Source organism: Patagioenas fasciata, chromosome 12 (genome assembly GCF_037038585.1).
Source record: "Patagioenas fasciata isolate bPatFas1 chromosome 12, bPatFas1.hap1, whole genome shotgun sequence".
Lineage (NCBI taxonomy): Eukaryota > Metazoa > Chordata > Aves > Columbiformes > Columbidae > Patagioenas > Patagioenas fasciata.
The window spans coordinates 9,832,059-9,855,886 of NC_092531.1; the positions used below are offsets into that span (position 1 = coordinate 9,832,059).

The window sequence follows — 23,828 nt, forward strand, 5'->3', positions numbered from 1 at the left end:
GTGCTGGGAGAGAAAACACCTGTCCTAGCCTTGCCACTGCTGGTCTTTCCACCTGTATTGAACAGCTGCATTTTCTAGCCAAGTTTTACTGTGTACCTCAGTAATGTGAATCTGTCACAATGAAGTTTAATGGCCGGTACACACACAGCAGAAGGTAAGTAACACTGCTATCCAACAGAAGAAAATCAATGTATAATAAAAATAAGTATTTCCTTTGCTTGACAGCCTCACCATAACTGCAGTTTCAGAGTCATGGTCCATCTGTATTTTTTAAGCCAGTGCTAGGTCATTATGGGATGGGTGTTGTGTAAAGTCATAAAGGCACATGACTCAGTGTCAGGAACTATGGATGATGAACGGAGAGGCAGGCAATGCATTCTTTCTATTCTGTGTTTGTTAACTTGGCTGACACACAGAAAGGAAATGGGGTCTGAAGGTTTCTGGCTTATTAATCAAAGTATTAATCACTTAGCAATTGCAAAATTTAAGTGGGTAATGTGGTTTCTGATATTCTGAACATGACTTTTTATAATGTCCTGTTTGAACTGGAACCAAAATTAATTAAGGTAGTATTTCAGAAGCTAAACAGCACTGACTTCCATTATGATCTGAGCACCTGCCTTCCTTAAACTCTTTTAAAAATTTCCACCTTAATCTTTCAAAGGCATATTTAATACTCAAAATGGCAGAAGTCATAGCCAGAAAAGCTTCCAGCTAGAGATGTGGTAGGAACATTATGCACACCATTTGCTTACACAGGCACGTACAGGCCAGCAGTAGTTCCAGTATCTCTGCCAGAAAGCTAATGAGAACATATTTGGCCATAAATTTTTCTCTGACTTGGGCAAGGGCATATCTAAATCCCAGTTGTCTCATGTCCACTAGCTGTAAAATGGAGGTATAAAGGCAACAGTGCCAGAATAAAGTGAGATTTCTTAAGGGTTTGCAGTGGGAGACTGGGACATGATAATTGAAGAAACTTGCCATGGGCTGTATTTGCATAGGCGGGCGTATATTTTTCTTGAGGAGATGGGCTGGTTGTGTGTGCCAAGAGCTCACTGTGTGTGTGATAGGCCCATGAGGAAACACAGCTCTGTGCGTTCCATTCAGAGACTGTTTGGAGGGGAAAACTTAACGCAAAATGCTGTCTTTTCTCTAATAGTGCAGGGAAACGTGGAGCAATGCTGTCACACCCAAACTCTCGAAACACGGTGAACCTGTCAGAGGGTGCACCTCCACTGTGCTCGTGGGCCTTACTCATCCACAACTAGAAGCATTTTTTCTTGCATAGCATCCTTTTGCCCTATCAAGCGATGGACTTAGAATGGGATTTAATTTTATCTCACCAAGGAGCGTGGAAAAACATGCATCTTTCCTGATGCTCTCCTGACTTGTGATCTATTGGCCATTGACACATGGAGATAGAGAGCCAAAATGAGAGGTGTTGTTCAAGAACTCCCTGAATGGGAAAATTTGCTCTCCTGCTTTTGAGCTCTAACCCCCTTCCTTCCCAGGCCCTCAGCCGATGAACTTTAAGAGGAACCTGTGTTTCAACTCGGGCAAATCTCCACCAGGAGTCAGCATTGCCAGATTCACTGTTGCAGGACACATATCTGCTCTGTAAAAATCAAAATGCAGTATGCAGTCATGATCAGCTATTAAAGGCCTCCTTCAGCTTGCCTGGTGTTCTGTGGAGTGTGTTATCCAGGCCCATGCTGCCTGGGAGACAAGAGGCACTTAGAAATTACTGGATGCCTGGAGTTCTTTCCCAGGTGAAATGTAGATCTGCTAAGTTGCCGGGGCTTCTCCCTGTTGCCTGGGTGCACTGCCGAGGCTGCTGCTGGAGCAAGGAGGAGGGAATGGCTGTTGTCCTTCTGCTGTGAAGAAACCATTATCTCCTGCAGCGGAACAGCTGCACAAAGGGCAGAGCAGAACCTGTGGTGATGCACTCTCGCAAGGCCAATGTTTCCAGAAAGCTGGCAGATAGCCTGAAATAATGATGTCCATCATGCTGATTATAACAGTACTGTAGCAGCTGGAAGGGTTTGCTTTCATCTTGACACAGGATGCCCAAAGGATGCTTTCTGCCAGCTTTACTGCCATTCCTATGGCTGACAGGAGAGATAAGAAAGGAGACTTTTTCATAAAACCTTCAGATCATGATGACTAGTTCTTTAGAAAAATTACATTTAGAAAGACGTAAATGTAAAAATTGGAAAGATTAAAATGTAGAACTACCCAACTTCATGCAGAAAGCAACCTTGTCATCCTCTTATTCTCTCTACCATGTTGCTTGTTACTTTTCTTTGTGAATGACGGAGTTATTAACAGCTTAAAGGGAAAGCTCTTCAGATCGCAGATATTTTTCATTAGCAGCATATTTAAATCTCTAGAAAGACTTCCGTCAACTGCCATAAGACTAAGTAAAGTTTTGATGGGCAGAATGAGAAACTGTGGATGAATCAGAGCAAAATGCTCTCTTCTGATGTGCCAGTCTCCTGGTCAGCTGAAACTACTAAGCACATTTCAATTATCTGCTTATTGATTTAAAACTACGGGTATATCCAAATGCCACCATTCAGTGCAATGTCAGAATAGCTGTGTGGCTAGTTTTGGATAGTGAGACAAGTATAATTGTGTTCTGATGTAATTGCATGTCCTTTGGAGCAAAGGGTTTCAAAAGCTGTTATTCTCACTTATCATTTGCTGACCCTTAGCTGGCATGCAAGTGTGCCTGGATGTACCTGACCAGTTCTGTCTGTCACTGAAATGGACGAGTCACCTTCCCAGTGTGGCAACTGCAGGCTTCTCAACCGCCATGTGTCACAGTCACAGCATCTTTGACTGTTTTCTTGGTGTTCCAGCTGAAACCTTGCTGATAAGTGGGCTAGAGAGGCAATTTGGATTGTGCATATAAGAATGGTTAGAACTTGCCTGAATATTCATACGTGATACTGGCTTTTAAGCTCTGCATGGACTTAACTGGTTGGAGGTGTTTGAAGAATTATAAATCTTGGATTTATAGGAATTATTACATTTTTCTCCCCCATTGGTGTTTGATTTATAAGTGAAAGAGCTATTCCCAGAAGGAATTCAACTAGCTTTCTCTCCCAGATTTTTAATTTAATTGCTGATTGTTTACACAACTGTCCTTGCCAAAGTGAGGTGGTTTGGAAGCCCTCTGGAATGTAGAGGTTAAGTATATTGATTTACTCTTTTCCCAAATGAGCTATTCTTTCTGTGGCAAAGCATCAGTGCTTTTTTTCTTGTGTCTGCAACTTTGTTTACATGGGCTTAATTGAATTTTGTCTGTACCGTGTTCTAAGTGGGAGACTGCAGTTTCGCATAGCTCTTCCTTCCTGGAGTGCAGATTTTTGGACTCTCTGTTGGTTAACGAATCCTGAATTTCCCTGAGCAGTAATTCTGGAGAGTTTTTGGTGTGGTAAGTACTGAAAACAGGGAGAATCTGTTCTGCCATTATGCACACAGTTAACATTCATAGTGATGGTAAGATCTTATACCCTTGCCTCCATCTGATTAGTACTATACTTAGCTTACAAATAAGCGTATCTGAATTGTTGGCTTACAAACAATGGATATAATCTATATTTATTTTAATATAAGGCAAAGCTTCCAACAGTCTCAGCTTTGAAATAATATTTTCCTGGAGCAATGTGTATATAAAACCAGAATTGGTAACTTTGTTTTCAGAAATCATCTATGTAATTTTTTTTTTCCACTTCTGCAGTAAGTTTGTTGGGTTTTGGGCCTGTAATTTTTAGGTAAGCTGTTTGTTGTTTGTTGGGAATTGAACAACAGTTGGAACAGTCTGCTGAAATGTTCTTTCATCTGTTTGAGCGTGGATGGACCTTGATGAGAACAGCAGCGCGGGATGGGTTGCTGAGCTGCTGAATAGGCTGCTGGGGATCTAAACTTCACGGCTCTTTCTGAACTGTACACTGGCACTGCTGATAGGCTGGAGCCACATACACCCCAAAGAGATGGTTTTGTAATTGCCAACAAAACTGGTGACATCAATCTATCAGTTTCTTTTTCTGGCTGCATCTTTTATTGGTTCTCGGTTTGCCGCTTTCTTTAAATTCATCAACAGTTTTTCTCAGTGATCCTCTTTGTGATCCAGATCCAGACAAAACGATCCATCTTGTAGAGCAGAGGAATGAGAGCTGTGTTCTAGTTCTGCATAGTGATTTATCTCCCTTGTGTCCATTTTGCTGGTCTTAGTCAGAAAGCAGTTGCTAACAAAGCAGGTGCCCATCCCTGGGCTCTTAATCATACACCTGCAGAATCAGATTCTGATCTCATGGTTCAGAGGCAAAGTAACTCCTACTGTATAAAGTGTAATTACAATGGAGAGAAATCAGGAGTAAATGTGATCCTCATAAACATAAAGTAAAAATACTTTGTGCTATTACTTCTCCTAGCAAAATGCTTCTTCCTGATATATCTACCCAACACATGGAGTCAGTGTTAAAAATGAGGCTTCTCTTTAGGTATCTCATGTGCCTTCTTATCATGTCAAAGTTAGCAATAGATTTCCTGTTACTTTGGTTTTGTTTTTGCTCATTCCACAACAATCAGTCAAGGATTTATTTTGATCCATATAGACCGTTAGGAAATTATTTTCAAATATTGGATATTCCAGATATTTTGTGGCTCCTCAGAGTATATTGTCAGACATGTTGTTGATAGTTAAAAAAGCCAAGACCCAGCAGCCAAAGGAATTTATGCCCATTATGGAAAATCTAGCATGATTTCTTTGGTATGGCAATACCAAAACATCTGCTGGCATACCCAGCTAAAGTACTTATAACCATATAAAGGGAATGCCTTTTAGGAATTGGATTAAAACACAGACATAATATTTTCCATCAATTAGACATTGAGAAATCCCAGACATACAGTGCTGCAAGTGAAATTAGATACCTTGGGAAACCTGTTCCAAATGGAAATCTAATATGTGGGATCCTGACTCAGTCACCACTCCCTCAGTTTTTTACCCTCCCAAAAATATATTTGGATACACTAGTAATGTAAATATAGCAACTTTATACCCAGTAAATATGCACAGACTGGATTATGCCAGCTGCACAAAATGTAGCCACAGACAAGCTACAAACTTGCCTACAGGTATTTCAAAAACCTGCCAATAAGGCAGATTTACCTATTTTCCTATGTTACTGCAGATGTGCAGTACTAGTGTTTGTGGAATCATTTCAGCAAACTCTGTATTATTTATAAATGGAAAATGATCGAGTTTATGGTAAACATTCTGTCACAGTTGTTTGGCATATGGGAATTACAAACAGGACTGGGTAATCGTTGATGTGCTACGCTTTTGGCACTGTCGTCATTCCTGACCCAAAGAGAAGCCACAAAAGAGAAATATGTGAAGGTCCCTAGTAGGTTTTTCTGTGTAGAAATATGTTATGTTTTGGTTCACTCCCTGCTTAAGCTGCAACCTAAATGGGGTATTTTTAACAATCATTTACATGCTCCCACAGCCTGGCTCTTTTCAAAACAGTTTGCCTCTAAGTGTTCGGGGCAGTTCTTCCTTAGGGTAGCAAAAGTAGCACATAATTATCAGTAGTGCTTGCCAAATGCATTTGAGAGCCCTCCTGTAGAACATCCAGGTGAGGAACTGAGCACCCAAACTTCTAGGCCTGTGGTGCAGCTTTTTTCAGATGGAATCAGAAATAGCCGTTTCTGAGAACACCACGAAGTCTTCTGCAAATCACATGCAAGAGGAAACAGTTTCTGAACGTCATGGGCAGCTTGCAGGCTTGGTTTGCAGTCATACCAGCTACAAAATGGCCATCCAAAAGGTACCATTTTCTTTATTCTGGCCTGGTAAACGTGGCAAAGAGTAACTAATATTATTGAAGGAGCCATTATTGTCTTTTCCAACTCTTAAGTGCAACAATTTTGTTTTCCTAATTTCCACATTTAATTGATTCAATTTAAAAGTCATTCTGATTCTTTTAAATTTTTAAGCACAATCTGTTCCGCCTTTCCTTTGACTTTTGCTGGTTTTAATGGTAACTGTTTTCTTCATTTGAATTTAGTTGGCAGCTTTATTGATTCATGTTCTTGGTAGAATAGAATCCAGCTGTCTTCACTTAACAGTATTATAATGCAGGGCAGACACTTCAGTCTGTGTCACCCACGTAAACAGTCTGTGGTTCTAAAGCTGTGTAAATGCATCCAGAAAATGCCAATCCATGCTGCTTTTTTGCTATGCTAACAATGTGCACAAAAGATGGCTCTGTTTTTTTCTTTTTTTCTGTTTTTTTGTCTATAAATCGTTGCAATAAGCTAGTAGGGTGATATGCCAGTTATTACTTTAACGAAGTATACATCAAGGTTGCCAAATAAACAGCTTTTGAGGCGTATGTGTATTATTATTGTGGGAAATGTTTTTACTGGTATATTAGATAATAGATGCAATTTGAAGATGGAACATGTAGTTCTGTTCATCTCCACTCCCTGTGCATCCTTTGGGTGTGGGCACATAATACTGAAATGTGGAGCTCAGCGTATTTTCAGATCACCTGGTTGACAAGAAGTTGCAAAGCAGCATAGATTTTTCTTTTGCTTTCTGTTTAGTTCTGGTGAACAAGCCAAATAAATTGTTTTCCTTAAGTGGGGTTTGTTTAGTTTGGTTTTGTTTTTTCCTTCTTCATGAAAGGCTTATTTTAACACTATGCTTATGGGTAGTGCACCTTTGTAACCTTGCAACTATTGAACCTTTTGCATGAAGCTGGTTTTGCAGATACAGAGAATACAGGAGATGAACACTTTCCAGTTGTGCACATGGAAACACATTTCAAATATTTCAAGAGTGTTGTTAGCTGAGGAGCAGAGTGCTTAGTGACAGCTCATGTATCCACACACTGACGCAGCAGGATTTGAAAGATTGGATAGAACATGGGAGTTAAATCTGTAAGTTTTGGTTTCTCAGAGGTGAAAGGCTTCTTGCCTTGTGACCACTTCCTGAGCTTGCACCATGTCTTTGCCATTTCACAGCAGAGTTTATACTTTCCAGGTCCAATGGCTGATCCAGACATCCCTAGGTGGACCTTTTAGTCTCTCTAATGTTGTTTTCAGCACTTCTCTGTAGGGAGGTCACCTCGGCAAATGATCAGTAGAGCTTACGATTGCCTGTGATGAGTGAAAAACCACTCTAAATGGCTGTGTCTTTTTAAAAATCCTCTTTAATGAAATATTCTCAAGCCAGGGAAGTGCATATAGAGGAGGAGTGTGACAGCTTGCTCTTTATCATTAAAAACTGCAGTTTTCAAGATAGGATACCAGACACTGCTTTTGTTGAACAAGGATTTTTATCTTCCTATCCAATCACCCCCTACCACCAGGCTTTAAAATTCTTGTTTCCCTGGTCACAAGGCTGGTTCAGACACCATACCTGTGGTTTCTCTTCTATTCTGGATCTTCTTACAGAAGTTGGTTTCCATAGTAAAAGCTTTTCAAAAAAGCTATGGTTCAGTAAAAAGCACTCTGTATTCCTTCATTTTATAAAGGAGTACTCTCATTAACTTGCTGTTGAGTAACTCTTACAACCTTGGGTCTATTTGAATTCTACTCCAAATGTTCCATTACCGGCCGTCTGACATCTTATGAAACACATTATAAGCCCCATTGCTGAGTTTTTGATCTCAAGTCTTAGTCCTCGAACTATTTTATCGTGCTTGTATTTGAACAAAATATGCTCACTGAGACAGCAAATGAGGGCCCATATTTAGCCATGCAGTCTGGAATTCTGGAGAAATGATCAGGAAATATTTACTGTTCAAAAGACTAGTGTTTTTCAAACTTTCTGGAATAATGTGATTTGAAATTTTTGTTTTCTGTCTGTTGCCTCTTCTAATTTTGAAAAACTTCCCATTCTGTCAAGACACCACCACATTTGTTATCAGACTCAGAGAACAGAGGCCTTCGTTCCTGTCTGTATCACCTAAACGTGAACCATTGGACAGACAGCAAGGAATTGGTTTCACCGATATGGAGGAAAACTCCCCTAAATTAAGTAATCCCAGTTCAGAAATGGTAACTCAGTTAGTGGGAGACCTGAAGAAATAAGACATTGTCAGTGACAGTCGTCTCTCATTTGTGCATGTGCTTTTTGAGTAGTGACCTTGACCATCACTTCCCTGCAAGCCCCATGGCCACAAACGCAGCGCTGTGGGGAGCGTGGCTCAGGTGCACATGCTGTGCAGGCAGGGCCGCCTCACCCTGCGGCGCGTGTGCCCAGCCTGGCCTCCCGCTAGTGGGAGGAACCACAACGCGCTGCTCCTGCCCGTCCCCTTCAACAAAACTCAGAATCGCCACAAAGGAATAACAATACCCATACCAATATTGATTGGTGCTAGTGATAAGGGAAAAAACAATAACCTGGAAGTAAACTAATTATATCCTTTGAAGAGGCAAGATGATGCTTCCTAATGTGTCCTAGTTGTGTTTTGCTTGATTTTTTATAGTAGTGTGAACACCAAGATACTGCAGTATTGCTATATCCCTAATACTAACTCCACTTAAACACTGTGTACCCCACTGGTAGTATCGTGTTGCCTTTGCCAGTGCTTCCCTATTTATTTCTTAATTTTCATCAGTTTGGAAAACAAATGGGCCTGTCTCTAGTGAGATTTTTCACTTTACTAAGCAGAGTGAGAAGCATACAGGCGTTTGGCTGCACATGCTATTAGTGTCTTTTAAGTTTGTTTTTATGTCTTTGCAGGTTTTTGGATCACATCAGTAATCTGTCACATCTCCAGCAACAAGCACCTGAAATGTGGCAGAACTTTATCTCATCATTTTGGATGATTTTATCCTAGTCAGTATCGTGGTATATGAAATAATTACAAACTAAGACATTATTGTGGTATTGGTGGAAGCAACTAAAGCGAAGCTCATGCTTCCTTAGGTTGCTCCTGATTTTCACAAGAAAATGAAAGCAAAAAGGAGTTAGATGGCTGGGTATGAAATAACTTGAATCAGCACTCCAGGTAGTGAAAAAAAAGTATTTGAGCCTTTCAAGAAGTATCTGTAATGAACTGCCTGAAAGTTTTCACCTGACATAAGATGCCTACAAACATAGTGATTTTTGCCTTTGCTCTATGATCATCAATGTTCACAAAGTATTTGTGATACACCTCTAAAGTTATATCAGACCTGAGGATTTGGTATAGCAGTGCAAAACATATTCTGATTTTCTCTTGATGGAGACAGCCTCTTTTTCACTTAGGGAACTGGCAGCCCTGCCTACTGGTACCGTGCCGGCTGAAACCCCAGTGTATTTCTTCTGTCTTACAGTTTCAGTGTCTTTCTTCTGTCTTAATACTGTTAAATGTTTCACAAGCTTAATTTAAATGTAATGATTGCTTGAAAACATTTGTTTTCTTATTTGGTTGACGAAACAAATGAAGCATTTATATTGCAGTGCTTTGGTGTGTTTTCAGTTTGGGATCTCTAGACTACTAAAGAGGAAGGGCTAGAGTTTGTGAAGGCAAAAATAATGCATTCATTTCCCTATGAAACTATGCATAGTGCTCTTTGCAGAATTACCAGCCTTAGATGAAAAAATCTAACACAGACTATATGGTTTTGTGTAGCTTTGAATGCTGTATGGCAAGGCTAACATCTACCTAGAAACAAAGGAGAAGGCAAGATTAAGTAGAAAGAAATAAAACATCTAGGGCTCTGGAATGGTGCATCTTTCCTGTAAGAGGTCAGTGCACATCTGAAAGCTTGAGGTGAGTTGGGAGGGTCCATGGGGCTCCCTTTGGAGGCTCTTTCGAGGAGATCGTGCCTTCTGAACAAAGTGGCTTGCAGCCCTGAGAAACACAAGGCACCCAAACCCCAGGAGCAGTTACTCCTCTTTTCTCCAAACCATTCTCCTCAGAGATCTTTAGGAGTCTCTAGAAGTTGGTCATGTGTGTATTTTCTCTCATTTTCCCAGGGGACCTCAAGACCCTGACATTATAAGCATGCAAAGATACTGAGGACTCAGAATTACCTTTGTTTCCCTTTCTCGTACTGCAGAAAAATGCCCAGTTCCAAAATCAAATACAGTTGCCTTCATTTAATAGGTTGACCCTAACAGCAGGCTCTAGGGACCCTTGTTATTGCATCTGTAGCATACTGCAGTGTTAGCAGACTGGCTTTACCACGGGCATTGACACATTCCTAACTTTGGGGGTGACTGCATATACTGGCTCATTTTTGGGAATGTCTCTTCTATCCTGTCCGTTGGTGAGTTCTCCTCTAGTACACTTGATTTTGAGAACAGAGCTTTCAAGGTTCTGTTAGCACCAGCTCCCGTTTACTGCTCGTCTCCTTTCCACTTCAATACTGGATGGAAATACAGCAGATGTATCAGTTACTGAGGAGAGTCGAGAAGCTGTCACAAAAATGCTGTGTTTTTCTTATTCTCTCAAAACTGAGGCTCAGAAAGAGTTGTGTAGTGCTACAGGAAAATGTAATCTTTAAGTAATTGCTTCTATCAGAATACCCTTGGATTTTTACCATACATCTCTTCTGTATGATTTTTCAAAATTATTAACCGGAAGCTTGTAAATTAAAAATGATGATGATTTTCTGCGTAAAATAGTGTGTGTTCTGTTTTTCACATTGAGGTAGGTTACCTTACTTTAGCAGTTTCACACTGGTAGTTCTCCTTCCATTTATTTGATAGCAATTTCTGTCCATTTTGTATTGTTTTAACTATCTTTAGCAGTGCTTCAGAAACTTCTTCCCTCTGCATTTTGGTGTGGAACTCAGCAGTATCTCTGAACTTCACTACTTCTTTACCTCCTGTTGAAGTGTTCTTCAGTTCTTCTGTTAGAAGTGATCCAGCTTCCATTCCTCTCAGATTTGTTAAAAAATAGTGTCATCTGTTCATTCAGCATGTTGCAGCCGTTTAGCCATCTGCACAAGCGCTTGTTTCCATCCCTCATCTGGCTGTACCTCAGCAGCGGGCAGTCTGTCACTCTGTCTTACATCACTGAATTGTAGAGGTTCGTGCTGTTGTAATTCTGGTGATGACATAGAGAAATTTAACACATCTCAGTTTCCCAAAATGTAAGTAAAAGAAAATGCTCTTTGTCCTTCGGCTAAAAATGAATAGAATGATTAAAAGCAGCAGATACTTTTTTTTAAATTATTGGACACTTAAAAAACCCCCCAGCAATCTGTATTGAAATTCAAGTATCTCTGCTCATTGCAACTTGTAAAGTACATGCTTGCAATATATTTGCTTTCGAGTAAAGAAATTTGTATTTTAATAACGGGGGGGAGGGGTATGTGTTAGAACCTGACTGCAGATGTGTGCTGAAGAACATCTGTAATGTGCTAGAGGTAACCTCCCCAGCTATAGCAACCTTAAAGTAAAGATTAACGGAGCCTTAAATTAGGCTTGATTCTATTAGAAATGTCCCTCATATTTCATGCTCTGGGAAGGAACGTGGGGAAAGGATGTCATAATGTTTCCCTGTTCTTTGACAGGCCTTTCAGTAGCCCTGTCAAAGATCCTTTAAAATTGAATAGAAATAATCAGAAATGATGTGCCTAAGTGAAAAATGCTTGGTGGTTTCTTTTCTGTAAGACGAGTGTATGCTAATGACTTAAATTATGCGTTTCAAGTTATTCTTATCAAGCAAGTGGTAGCAGCTCAGATTAAATTACTAAGAAAATGAGAAGGTTTATAAATCCTTTACCTGTTTTGGTATCTAAATAGGATAAAAAAATGCTATCTCAAGCTAAATTAATACAAATGCAGGTTATAAACCCAGGTTTTATATGAAGCAATAGATCATTTCCTATAGGTGGTCTGCCCTATATGCTCTGCTTTGTAATCAAATTAATCAGCTTAGAATACTGCTCTTCTCCTTTTAAAGTAAAAAGATGGTACTGTGCAGGTGTTCTCCACTGAAATTGGTGATTATCAGTAAAACAATGCTCTCAAATAATTATCATTGTGAGTGAATCACCTTCTTTTTCTTCTACTAAAGTCTGATGTCCTTCAAAAGTGTCACTTTATCGTGTCTGATAATCAGAATTATGCACAAGAATTATCTGTATGGATTTCATGCTGAGGAACAACAGTATCATCATTTATTTATCACTCTAAGTAGGTATGCAGTGTTTTGTTTCAAGTACAATAGTTGAGGCTGTATTGACTTTTGAAAATGGATCATTACAGTCTGTGTTGTCCTTAAAGCTGAAGGCTTAAATGCCATAATCACTGCCATTTATTTTTCACTAACAGCATCAGAAGTAATGAATTTTCTTTGATAATTTTAAGAATGTAATGGTGCCGTGGGGGAGGACATGTGGAGTGAGGGCTGCTGGAGTGGCTCTGAAGTTTCATTAGAAAAATAGCATTTGATCTGCAAAAAACCAGTTTGTCGGCTACCGTCAGACTACCAAGAAGTGAAAAATGGCAGAAATTAACAGCAATCTACTAGTACGTCATCGGAGGATATGTTAGACTTGCCAGTGTTTCTGTTCTGGAACTCAGTATTAATCAGAGGAGGAACTGGAGAAAATGCAATATGTGCAGTATTTAGGACCTCTCTATTCAATACTGTGCTGGAAAAGAGAAGCCGCGCAGGCTCAGACGCCCATGTAAGCTGTGTCTTGAAGACTGATTCTGGAGAGAGGCCTCACATGGAACCTTAATTGTCTTAGAAAGCATGTGTGGTTCTAAGCTTCTATTTTGCATTGCAACATAGAAAGCATGCCAGATCTAAACATTTTTCTCATAATAGCACAAATACTCCCCAGTGCAAAGCTGTATAAATAATGTATATGTTCACGGGAGCAGGAAATATGTTGCTGATCAGACAATGTCAACTTAGATGAATCCTGTCCTGAAAGCTGTGCTTTAAATGTGAGCAATAAAACCACTATTGACATGTGGCACTACTGACTGAAATGTCAATAGTTATAAAAACAGTATTTCATAACGCAGAATCATCGCTTGGTTTGCTTGACTGGACAGATGCTTCTATTTTCCGTGAAAGAAAAATAATTTCCCTATTAGTTCTCTGAATGCCCAGCACAGCGTGTTTGTCCCGCTAAAGCTCACGTTCTTAATCGTATTCTTGAAAATAGGGAAAATTTCTTGCTCGTCTCCTGTAGTGTAAGAGGGAGTTTTGATACTGGGTATGACCTGAAATAATGTTGGCATGCTCAGAGTTTCCCTCAGGTTAATTTTGCATCATCTGGAAGTGGGTACAGGGCAAATTCAACACCCGAAACATCCTCCTCCTTACCCGTAATTCCATACGTGAGTCTGCTTCCATCGTTCTCTGGCAGCTGTGCCTTAGACATGGGTTCAGGAGTTTTCAGGCAGAAGGGACAATTTTGTTTGGCTGTCTGCAGACTGCAGCTTATTACATTTCTCTGGTTATTCTTAAGCACAGTTGAAGCATTCTGTTTGTCAGCAGATTAGAGCATGTCCCACTAGAAGAGAGGAAATAAGAAAGTCTAAAGGGTATTAATGCCCCAGGCACATGGAGGGCACAGGATCCACTGAGATATGCCCATATCATCTTGACTGTTGAACCATTCCTCAGGAAAAGGCCAGAAAACCACTGGGTTCCTTCTTGACACCTCATCTGTTTCAGACACGTTTGTGAGGAAGATTCTGAGTCTTTCTCACTTCATCTCGCGCACTGCTCACTGCTGCCCTTTCTCCTGCCTTGGCTATCCCTGATGATTCAAAAGAGGGCAGAAAGAGAAAGCCAAGGATTAAAGAAACAGAACACCACCATTTGATCAATATGCTTCAGGAAAATAACCTGTTACTTATTGCTGGTATGTAACTGGCTGTAGGCCTGAAGCCAATGGTCAAGCTAGTCATAAATTTGCTGGAGGATGCAAGAAGGCTTGGAGAATTCTTTTTAGTTTTCTTTTTGCTTTCCTGTGGGAATGTGTGTGAACAGGGCATTCCTGTGAGCATTGCAGTTCTTCTGCATATGACTGTAGGCACTACATTTTGGGAACTGGACCTAATGCTTTGTGAAACCCAGTTGTTGCCCATAAAACTGATTAAAAGGGCTACAGGCCAAAGGCTTTTTAGACAAGTAAGAACTTTTCCAAGACTGCTAAGGTGTTTTTCAAAAATAGACCAGAGTGCTTAGACAATTCTGTCCACTCTCAGCAGGCCTCCAAAAGTCACTAACACCTGCACAGTTGACGGCCAGTATCTCTGCATCCAGGCGTCTGTTTTCGTTTGTCACCAGCAGGGTGCTCAGTGTTAATGGAGCAACCTCACAAGTGCTATTTCTGCACTACTGAACCCCAAACATCAAGCTGATAAGAAGGAGCAAATGGACTTTTGAAGATTCCAAAATGTATTGAAGAAGTTTCACTACAAACAGCACGATTCTCTTTGAGTAGGTTTACAGGGAAAGGTGGTTCTTTGGAGCACATGTTTATGCCAAAGAGTGATTATGTGATGATGATCCTTAAACAAGGATCTAACAATTGTTTCTTTGAGGACAACCAGTATCTTGCTGTTCTTTGTGCTACTGACAATCATCTGAAGAGTAGGTTTTACACCATCCATTGACTTTTCCACACCAAAAGGGATACACTGAGCAATACACAGCTGCAGTTTTTGGCAAGCAACACTGGTCAAAAGTAGCTTGAGCATGATAAAGACCTCTAACAGCTTTCAAACAATTCCTGCTTTTGGCAGCATTAATGTTAGGACACTGTAAAAAGATTTGGTCATGTGACTTAAGACAACTTCTAAACTACATAGATGAGAATTTCTCCAAGAACAAACACGGACTCAGCAGTTGCAGTGTGATCAGTAACCTAATACCGGTCGCTCCATAACCCCATTTTGGTGTGCGGAAAAGAGGGATGCTGCTAAGTCCAGTTTGACCTGTCTCTTGATAACCTTGTAATCTTGCAGTTGGTGGCAGATGATTAATTGGCCATAATCTCATCTTTCTAATAACTTTAATTTCAAAGCATGGCTGCTGCTATGTTTTGAAAAGAAACAAATATGATATCCTTTCAAGGAATTTCAAGGTTAGAGTAAACAGGGTGACAATCCAGTAAAATAGATCTTTAAAATCTTTTACTGCCAACAGCATACCTAGCTGATAATAATGACTTTAGATTTACTTTTCATCCAGAACCCACTCGTACTTCTGTTCACCAGGTGCAGAACCGTAGCAGCTGTTTGGCAAAGCACAGCAACTGGTTCAACAGTTGTGGATAACAATGCACTTAATTGGAAGTTGTGGGGTAGTTTATAAAATGGCTTGATTAAGATGTATAGCTGCAGGCCTGTGCTGCACAAAAGCACACCTCCTCAGCAAGAATTTAGGAAGGCAGTTTGTCTGAAGCAAAATGGTATGATTGCAGGGTCAGCATAGTAGCAGTTTTAAATAGATAAAAAGAGGCAACTTAATGAGGACAACCTCAGTTAGATTCATCTTCGACAATGTACTACTTGGAGGGCTAGAAATAAATGAAGATTAAAATACTGCTAAATCTGGAGGGGGAAATGTGTTAAGGAACAATCTTCTTCTTGTGGGTGCTGCGTATACCATTTAGAAACCCCTTTAGAAAAAAGTGATTGTCAATAAGGGTGGACAGAATTGTGATTTGTATTTTTAAAAATATTTAGAGCTGCGGTTTTCCTACGCTTTGTTTTGGATGTATTTGGTAAACGAGGCAGCTGTGACGGCTGCACCTGCGTGGTTTCACATATGATTATTTTTGTGTAAGAAGCCAAAAAGGCAACAGCACACCTTTCCAATGCTTGGAACTTGGTTTGATGTTTTAAACTCTTGTTGCACCTGGAGCTGCATCCCTAATATGAGCTGGGAGCTGAATGCTTCACCTGATGTTGTGACATGTTTGGGTTGCAATTGGAGAAGGGCTTTGCTTTCAGTGCTACCTGCTTTTTCCCATTTAACAGGTAGCTGCTGTCACCTTCTCCAGGCAGGGTTTAACTCCTCAGAGCAGCTATTTAAATGTTGATAAGAAGTGAATTTTCTGTAGGTATTGGAAGTACTGAAAAATACTTGAACGTTTCTAAATGTTACTGCTGTCTGTTTGAATCAATACCAGATTTCCTAAATGTTTTAGAGAACTTCTTTCATTAAAAGCATATGAAAACTTCAGAAAAACAATTAAAAATATGCATGGTTATGTAAATTTATACTGACAGTCTAAACCCTTTTTCTTAAAGCAAAAACATATGTGGAAAACTTAGCTCTAGGTTGTTTTATGAAGTGAAGAAGCTGTCTCTGCTAAAACTGAAAATATGGAGGCTCTGGACTCCTTACTAAAATGTTTTTATATTGCATTTCTTTTCCACTAAGGAAAGTTTTCATTTCCACGGGTGAATGCAGCATGCAGTCATTTCTCTGCAAGGGGATTTGCATGCAGTTGCGTATGTGACAGTGGCAGAGCGGTGGGTAAATGCTGTACCTCCTAGTGGTTTGACAACTTCAGCTTCACAACAACCCTGTGTGGTTATATCTCCTTCAGGCAGGGGGTTATTACATGACACATTTTCGTCTTTTAAGAGCATTTTTTTCTCTGTGCTGTATAGGGAAGGAAGGTGGTGGTTATACCCTATATTAATTTGTCAAATGTTACATTTTAGTGATAAGGAGATCTCAGATTTTTTCCTGAATTAAGGCCTAACCATGTAGCTTCACTTAGGCAAGAATGCAAAACATGACACAACAGTCTGCAGAAATGCTCTCCACTCGTGTTCCAGGTTAGGACAACATAAACATTCTTTAATGAGTTGCATTTAAACCGTTTCTGTTTGGGGATGTCTCTGAACAAGTAGTTCAGAGTAGGTAGTTATTGGTTCATCTTGGAAACTGAGTTTGTTACTTTGCTCAGTAGGTTTATGGAGGAGAGCTTTTCAATATTTTCTGTCCTCTGCTTAGAATACGCAGTTAAATACTGGTTTCCCAGTTACTAATGCTAATATCCATCATAGGCATTTTTCCTTTCTTTGTTAGCAATTTATCTTTCTATTTTTTTTTTTTTCCTAGCAGAGGTGAAAAGGTGGTTAGAAACAGTTATTTCCCTCCAATTGTTGTGGAGGCTTGTGGTTAGGCTAACAAATTGAACAACTTCTATATCAGTACAACACAGGACAATACCTGATAAGGTTACACAATGTGTTAATGTCTTTAAACTAGTGATCTAACGTTTATAGTTCCTGGATGTTTGCGTGTGGTTAGAATTTAAGTTTATGCTGTAGCAGAGCCTTGGTGCTTCCCCCAGTTGTCACGGACCTTGAGACTGGGACATCAAAGGCAGGCGGGCGCACAATTGCCTTGACTCTCATCTGTTGTGAAAGGGCAGGAGCGCATCTCGCATCCTCCGAACCATTAGTTACATAGATTTGACACCTGCAAGAGGTCTTTGCATGCAGAAATTGAGGAAAGAATTGCATGCAACCTGAGGTGTAGTTCCTCACTCTTGTGAAGACTATGCAGTCTTGCAGTGTTTTACAGGTATTTATTAAATGCTTAAGTAACAAGCACAATAGAGTAGAAGCTTCTGGAAAATAGGAAGTGTCTATATAAGTCAGATGAAACCCTGCTGTATAAACCACTGAGAGCAACTGAGTGTCAAGTAAACAGTAATACTGAGCTAAGTATTATTTGACTGGTACATTGTGTTGTAATTTATCTGGTGTCTGAACGCAAGTGAGACTTTCAGTACTGCGATAGTTTGGTAAATTGGGAGGAAATGGATTTTGAATTTAATTTTCATAATGAGGTCAAACCAAGACAGAAAACTGAAGTGCAAATGGATGTGTTGTAGATGGGATATCAATAACTGATAATAGGCTATTTTAAGTATGCTTTCGCTTAAAATGTCTAATGAAAAAATCTTCTACAATTTTATGAAGCAACTGTTATAAGGCATTTGTAACAATGCAAAAATCTGTGTCGCCTGCTTATTATTGAAGCCATTTAGCACATTAGATGTCATTCCAGATTACTAGTTGCATTTCAGTTGAACTGGAAACAAATACAGATCAGTAATAATGTAGTGCTGTGTACCTTAAGGTTAAATGTCTGACAAGACAACTAGCGCTAATAGACTGTGACATTTTTCAAGCCATAGGTCTGACATTACTTGCTGTGTCAGAGCGAAACGTTTACAATGATCTAACTCCACATTACAGTATATTAAGACATAATTCTTTTCTCTTGTGTGTGCTGCAGTTTTTCTGGCTGCATCTAAAGTCCACAGCAGCAGCTGGCCCACATGTAAAAGCAGCATTTTCTGGCTTCCAAAGAGCTCTGTGCTCCTGAGCAAGCAGAATTGATTATTTTTAATTCACAGAATTAGAAACCGGAGTGGGTTTTTTTTGAGATGAAGTGTCCCCAGCTCCTTTTGTACCATGACAAATAGTGCTGTTAGTGGTATTTGGTTCAGTCCAGGGTGTCCCGTAAGGCTTCTGTTCAGTACATTGCAACTTAAAACATGTGCTGTGGATTAAACTCTGTGAACACAAACCCATGTAGTGCTTACTGGTAGGAATGGCTTAGTATAACTAAGGATGACAAACCCAGATCATAAACTTTATGCCAAAGATATCTGCGAAATTTACAATACTGTACCAGATTAGCTCTTGGAATATTTTTAAATATGAAAGATTTAAAACAGTATTTTGCATTAATAGAACTTGAATGACTAGGCTGATAAATGATAAGTATGCCTGGATAGCTTCTAATTACGTTTAAATAATATACTGTATTAAGAACTCATTAAAGAAATAGGTAAGAATTAGCTATTAGGGGCGATTTAATGAGAGGTTGTTTCAGTGTCCTCATCTCATAAGGGCCCTTTCTACATATAGGGCTTTTTTTCAAATATTAAGATGCTTCCTCTGGCTTCTGTTTATCTATTTTTCCTTGTCTTATTTTCATTAAGTGCTTATAGTTCTGATTAAATTATTATGAAATTTTGTATTCTGTCCCCTACTAAACAACTTGTAATGCACCAATGCTTTGCTGCAGTTTTATATTTTGTGACACTCCCTTCCAGTGGCTAAGACAGGAATTGGAAAAAATATTGGTTTTGGTAATGTAATTTTCACCAAAGTGGTATTTGGGTTTTTTTTTATAGGTTGGATTTTTTCTGTGTTCAGTTGTGTGCTATCCCTCTTGTAGCATGGTTGTTATCAGTGATGTAAAACTTCATCTCACAAACCGACAATACAGTGATCGCTGATGCTGGAAAGTATATGAAAATAAGTTTAGCAGTGGTATAATGCTTTATACATTCCAAGTAAATCCTACGAGACTACGAACCCATCACCAGACAGATCTAAAATGTAAATGCTGTCCTGCTTTATCATCAAGTGAATGACGATGAAGTGTATAGTCATGGCAAGATGTATCTTCAATAAGGTTATTTTTTTACTTAGAGCAACACTTATAAATCCTTCAGGGGAAAAAAAAAAAAAAAAAAAAAAGATGAATTTCAAGAGAGGACCGGGACGAACGGGGAAACACGATGCTGCTGCCGGTAGCGGCCCTTTCAGAAGCGCTGGTCGCTACCGCCCGCCCCGTTACGCAGGTGGCTGCCGGGACAGCCCTGGCCCCCCAGCCCCGCTGTTCCGTGCGTCTCCAGCCAAACCCCGTTCCTCCGCGCTCGGTTGCCCACGTGTGGCCCGCGCCAGCCGGCCCAGGGCGAGTTGCGGGGCCGTTACCCCGCGGGCCGGGGCCGCCCGGCACCTGCCGCCTCCCCGGGGCCGCGGCGCGACCCGCTCACAGGCACTGCGGCGGAGGGAGGCCGCGGGGCGGCGGCGGGGGCGGTGCTGTCGGGCCGGGCTCGCCCCGTGACCGGCCGCCCATCGGCTCGGCAGGGGCGGGGAGGGAGCGAGCGGTGTAAACAAGGCGGGGGGCCGGGGCTGGCCTGATGTCAGCGGGTCACATGGAGCCTCATATGGGCCGGGGGATGGCGGGGCGGTGCGGCTCTCCGCTGGCAGGCGGCGGCGGCTGCTGCTGCTGAGGCAGCGGCGGTGGTGGTGGTTCACGCCGAGGGCCCGGCCCGCCTCCCCTGCCCGCCTCCCTGCCCGCCGCGCTCCGCTCCCCGCCGCTTCGCCCCTGACAAATGATGTGTTTTGTGCTCGCCGCGATGAAAGGTAGGCGCAGCCCGCGGGAGCCGCCGTGCCGTGCCGCGGAGAAGCGGGGAGCCCGGCCCGGGAGCGATCGGGCCGGCTGGAGTTACGGTGCTCCGTGGCCTCTCTGCTGCGAGCGCCGGTGCCGCCGCTCCGCGTCCCGCCGGTGCGGGGCGGCCTGCGGGAGCCCGGGCCGGGGAACGGCGCTGCCGGTGCGGCGACCCGGCTGGCGGCCTCTGGAGCAGGGGCAGGTTTTGAGGAGCTCTCGGAGGAACGGGGCGGCTCGGTCCTGCCTGGCGCTGCCGCCGTCTTGCGGTGCAGTCGGCCGCGGGAGCCCCGCGGAGCCGTAACCCCGCTGCACTTTACACGGCCGCTTACAAGTTAGAGGGTGAGAGATAGCTTATCTGCCAGCGCGGCTTTTCGAAGGGAAAGGTTATGATTAGACGTGGTTGGAGTTGCATAAAGCGCAGACGAGCTGTCAGGTCTTTCTACACACCCTTGCAGAAAAGACGTACTGTAAAATCTGGCTCTAGCAAAGGGGAAAAGAACGTGCAGCATCCTGTAGGTAGCCGATGGGGCTCAATGCCATCCTCAGAGGTAGCTGCTCGCTTTTAAAAGGCTTTGAAACAAAGGGAAAAACTAGAGCTACTTAGAGATAGATTTTTCTTTTTTTTAACCTAAAGTTTTTTCTGCTTGCTTATGCAAGTCCTTAATGAGGGGCGATGTCGGAGTGAGGAGAGTCAAATGAAGTTTTTGATGAGAAATCAAAACTTTAGAGATATGTCTTCAATCTGCCATGTTTTTTAATAAATTAAGGTCAGCAGCAGAACTTTGCGTTGCAGCATTTTTAAAGTCATAGTAGTTTATAAAAAAGAAACAAACTCTAAACACATTGTTTTATTTAAATAGGATATTCTTTAATAGTGATCTAAAGAGTGCTACTGGTGATGTTTGAATTTAATGCCCCCACAAAAGTACTAAATCTGTACCATATAAAATATTTTAGTGGATTTTGTAGTTAAATTTTCCTTAAAAAAAAAAAAAAAGAAACTACCTTGAAAAAGAAGAATTAATCCTTCTACAGACAGAAACTTTTTTTTTTTCTCTTTTTTCTTTTTTTCCCCCCACTTCGCAAGAGCAGTAGGTAATATGCATCAGTAGCACCATAGTGTTTGAGGCTTGGTAATTTTCAATTACTAGGCTTCCTTTCCTTTTTGGAGAGAAGCTTATGTGAATAAAAAGAAAAGCACTATATTCATTAATGATTAGCCATGTTGAATGTATTTGGCAAGACAATGTGATTAGGTTGGTTCAAATGTTTGCATCTGTAACAAAAGGAAATGCATTTTTTAGTGTGAACTATATGGCTGTTTTAGCAGTCCCTTAGAATTCTATGTATTGTGATGAGACAGTTTTTCAGTGTATCCCTTAGCCTGTTAGAACCATGAGATCAAACAAATATATATTTTTTTAAGTACAAAATTTTAACAAATTGGAGGGCATAATTGCTTTGTATGCTTCTGGAGAGACACCTAAGGTTGCGTTGTGAAAGAGTGGGCAGATGATTTGCAGCAACTCAACTTTGAAATATTTTTTTCACTCTCTTGGAAGTTTCATTTAAACCAATTTCCACACTGATGTAAAATCTTGGTGAAGCTCAGGTTTTGGGTTTTAAAGTCTAATTCCTAGTGGCTGTATTACACAAATACTTAGGTCTTTGTACTTTTTGCAGGATACTTCTGTGGTACCTTTCATTCATGTTTCGTAGTACTTAATTTTCTAGTGCATTAGAAAACTTCCTTGTTTTCTTATCCTTTTTTCTGTTTTACTGGACAGGGTTCAGCTAGAGGAAACGTGGTGTTGCCATGAAATAGTAGATCCACAACCCAATATTGTGATTTGAGAGAAGTAGACCAGTAGCACAGGGAATGCAATTTTGTATAAGATTAAAGACACAAGGGAAAAATGTAAAATGTGTAGATGAATTGAATGTTTTATTGATTCTTGGTGCTGTAGTGGTATATTTTGGGGCTTCTGATCAGGAGAATAAGGGATTATACAGATTTGCTTTTTTTTTTTTTTTTTTTCTTCCAAATGAAAAAGAAGAGTATAAATTCCTTTCCTACTGATATTTAGGTGCCCCACATTGATACCACGTGAAATTAAATTGTAAGTTGTTGTATTTTTCATGCAACATAATATTCTTGAAAGCATGCTTTATTTCCTTTTGAAAAACGCTTGGACTTTCAGAGTGTATGCAGGTTTGAATGAGTAAGGATTTTGCCCGGCTGTCGGCACATCCGCAGCTGGAAAACAGACTTGTCCAGTGAAGTGGCTGGACTTGTCCTTAAAACAGGCTGCACAATAAGAAATGTAACTTTCAGGTTTCAAGCAGAGAGGAAAGAGGGTTTTTTCCTATTTCTGAGAAAATACAGAACAGTGAAACGTCCAAGTTCATAATGAGTAAGTGTTTTGTAGATTGATGGGCTTTTAAAAAAATATTTATCAGCTGTTGCAAGTCTTTGTAGAGGATTTAGGAAGCCTTGTGTTTTTAGTTTATAATATATGCAGGTCAGTTCACTGGCTGATATCTTTAAGGGAGTGTGCAACTTCATGTACTTAACAGCAAAAGTTTGCAAAGAAATCAAATAATTTTGCCAGCATCTTAATTGGTGGAGATGCTGCTTCTGCGAGAGTCTTCACTGGCAGAAGCTTCAAGGCTGACTTCAAGGAGAACAGGACTAAGGGCCATGAATTGGTGAGCAAATAGTCTGCGCTGGAGTAGAAACGTGGGTTCAGTTGTTAGGCCGGTACGTAACTGGAGGTGAGGCAGAGGGAGCTAGATTCAAAAGTGTGGTATTTTACTGGGTTTTGGTACCTACTTTGTAGGGAGACTGGGGTGAATCAGGCCTGGTGTTGGTAAGAGCTGAAGTACTTGTCTTGTATCATCATCAGACCTGGACAGAAGGGTTCAGTTTACTGATGAGTTTATTCAGTATGAAAATGAACCTGGCAATGGTTTTACTGCCTTTCACGTGGACATTTGTAAACAGAGATTCATGAGCAAGTAGATGTCTGTTTTCTGAGCTCTTTCTGCTGGCTGTGTTTACTGTCAAGGTAGAATTTGAACCACTAATCCTGACATTTGTTGTGCAGGCAGCAACAATGTTGCATTTGTGCAGGTTAGACCACATGAGTAGAATCAATAGTTACTTGGTTGGAAGGAAACTTGTTTCACTTTGGGGATCTGTGCTTGGATAGTTGGAAGTCTGATTAGTCTTTGGACTGACATTGTCTCCGAATGAGAACTCGATCATTTAAAAGTACCTATTTAAGGAAATAGGTTATATTGGTTTCCTTATCAGTACACGTGGTTTTTGGATCTCAGTGTATTTTTCTGACCACCCGACGTGCAGCTGAGCAGCTCAGCAGGATTTCCCCTGGTGCCCGACAGGAGCGCGCTCTGCTTGCAGCCACCTGCAGGCTCCGGGCTTGGCAGAGCTGGGTGGCTGTGAGGCTGTCCGTCCGGCTGTCTGTCCCGGGATTTATGCAGTACTGCTTACTGTGAGTGAGCTTTTTGAGTCCGTCAAGCCTGACCTTCTGACGTGTTTTTTTGTCATGTATCTTGGCACCAACCTACCAGCGCGTTGGTAATTACTCTGTG

The 23,828-nt window shown here is 41.0% G+C and overlaps 1 protein-coding gene across 4 annotated transcripts in view; it reads left to right on the forward strand.

Moving 5' to 3' along the window:
- RORA (RAR related orphan receptor A) overlaps positions 1 to 23,828 on the forward strand; it is a 354,947-nt gene that overhangs the window by 268,297 nt on the left and 62,822 nt on the right. The window contains exon 1 of one of the 4 annotated variants that reach the window (XM_065847488.2): positions 19,983 to 20,188. The exons of the other annotated variants lie outside the window; for them this stretch is intronic. Coding sequence (XP_065703560.1) covers positions 20,158 to 20,188 — 31 coding nt within the window. The 5' untranslated portion in view covers positions 19,983 to 20,157. Of the gene's footprint in view, positions 1 to 19,982; positions 20,189 to 23,828 lie in introns of those variants that run through there. 4 annotated transcript variants of the gene reach the window in all.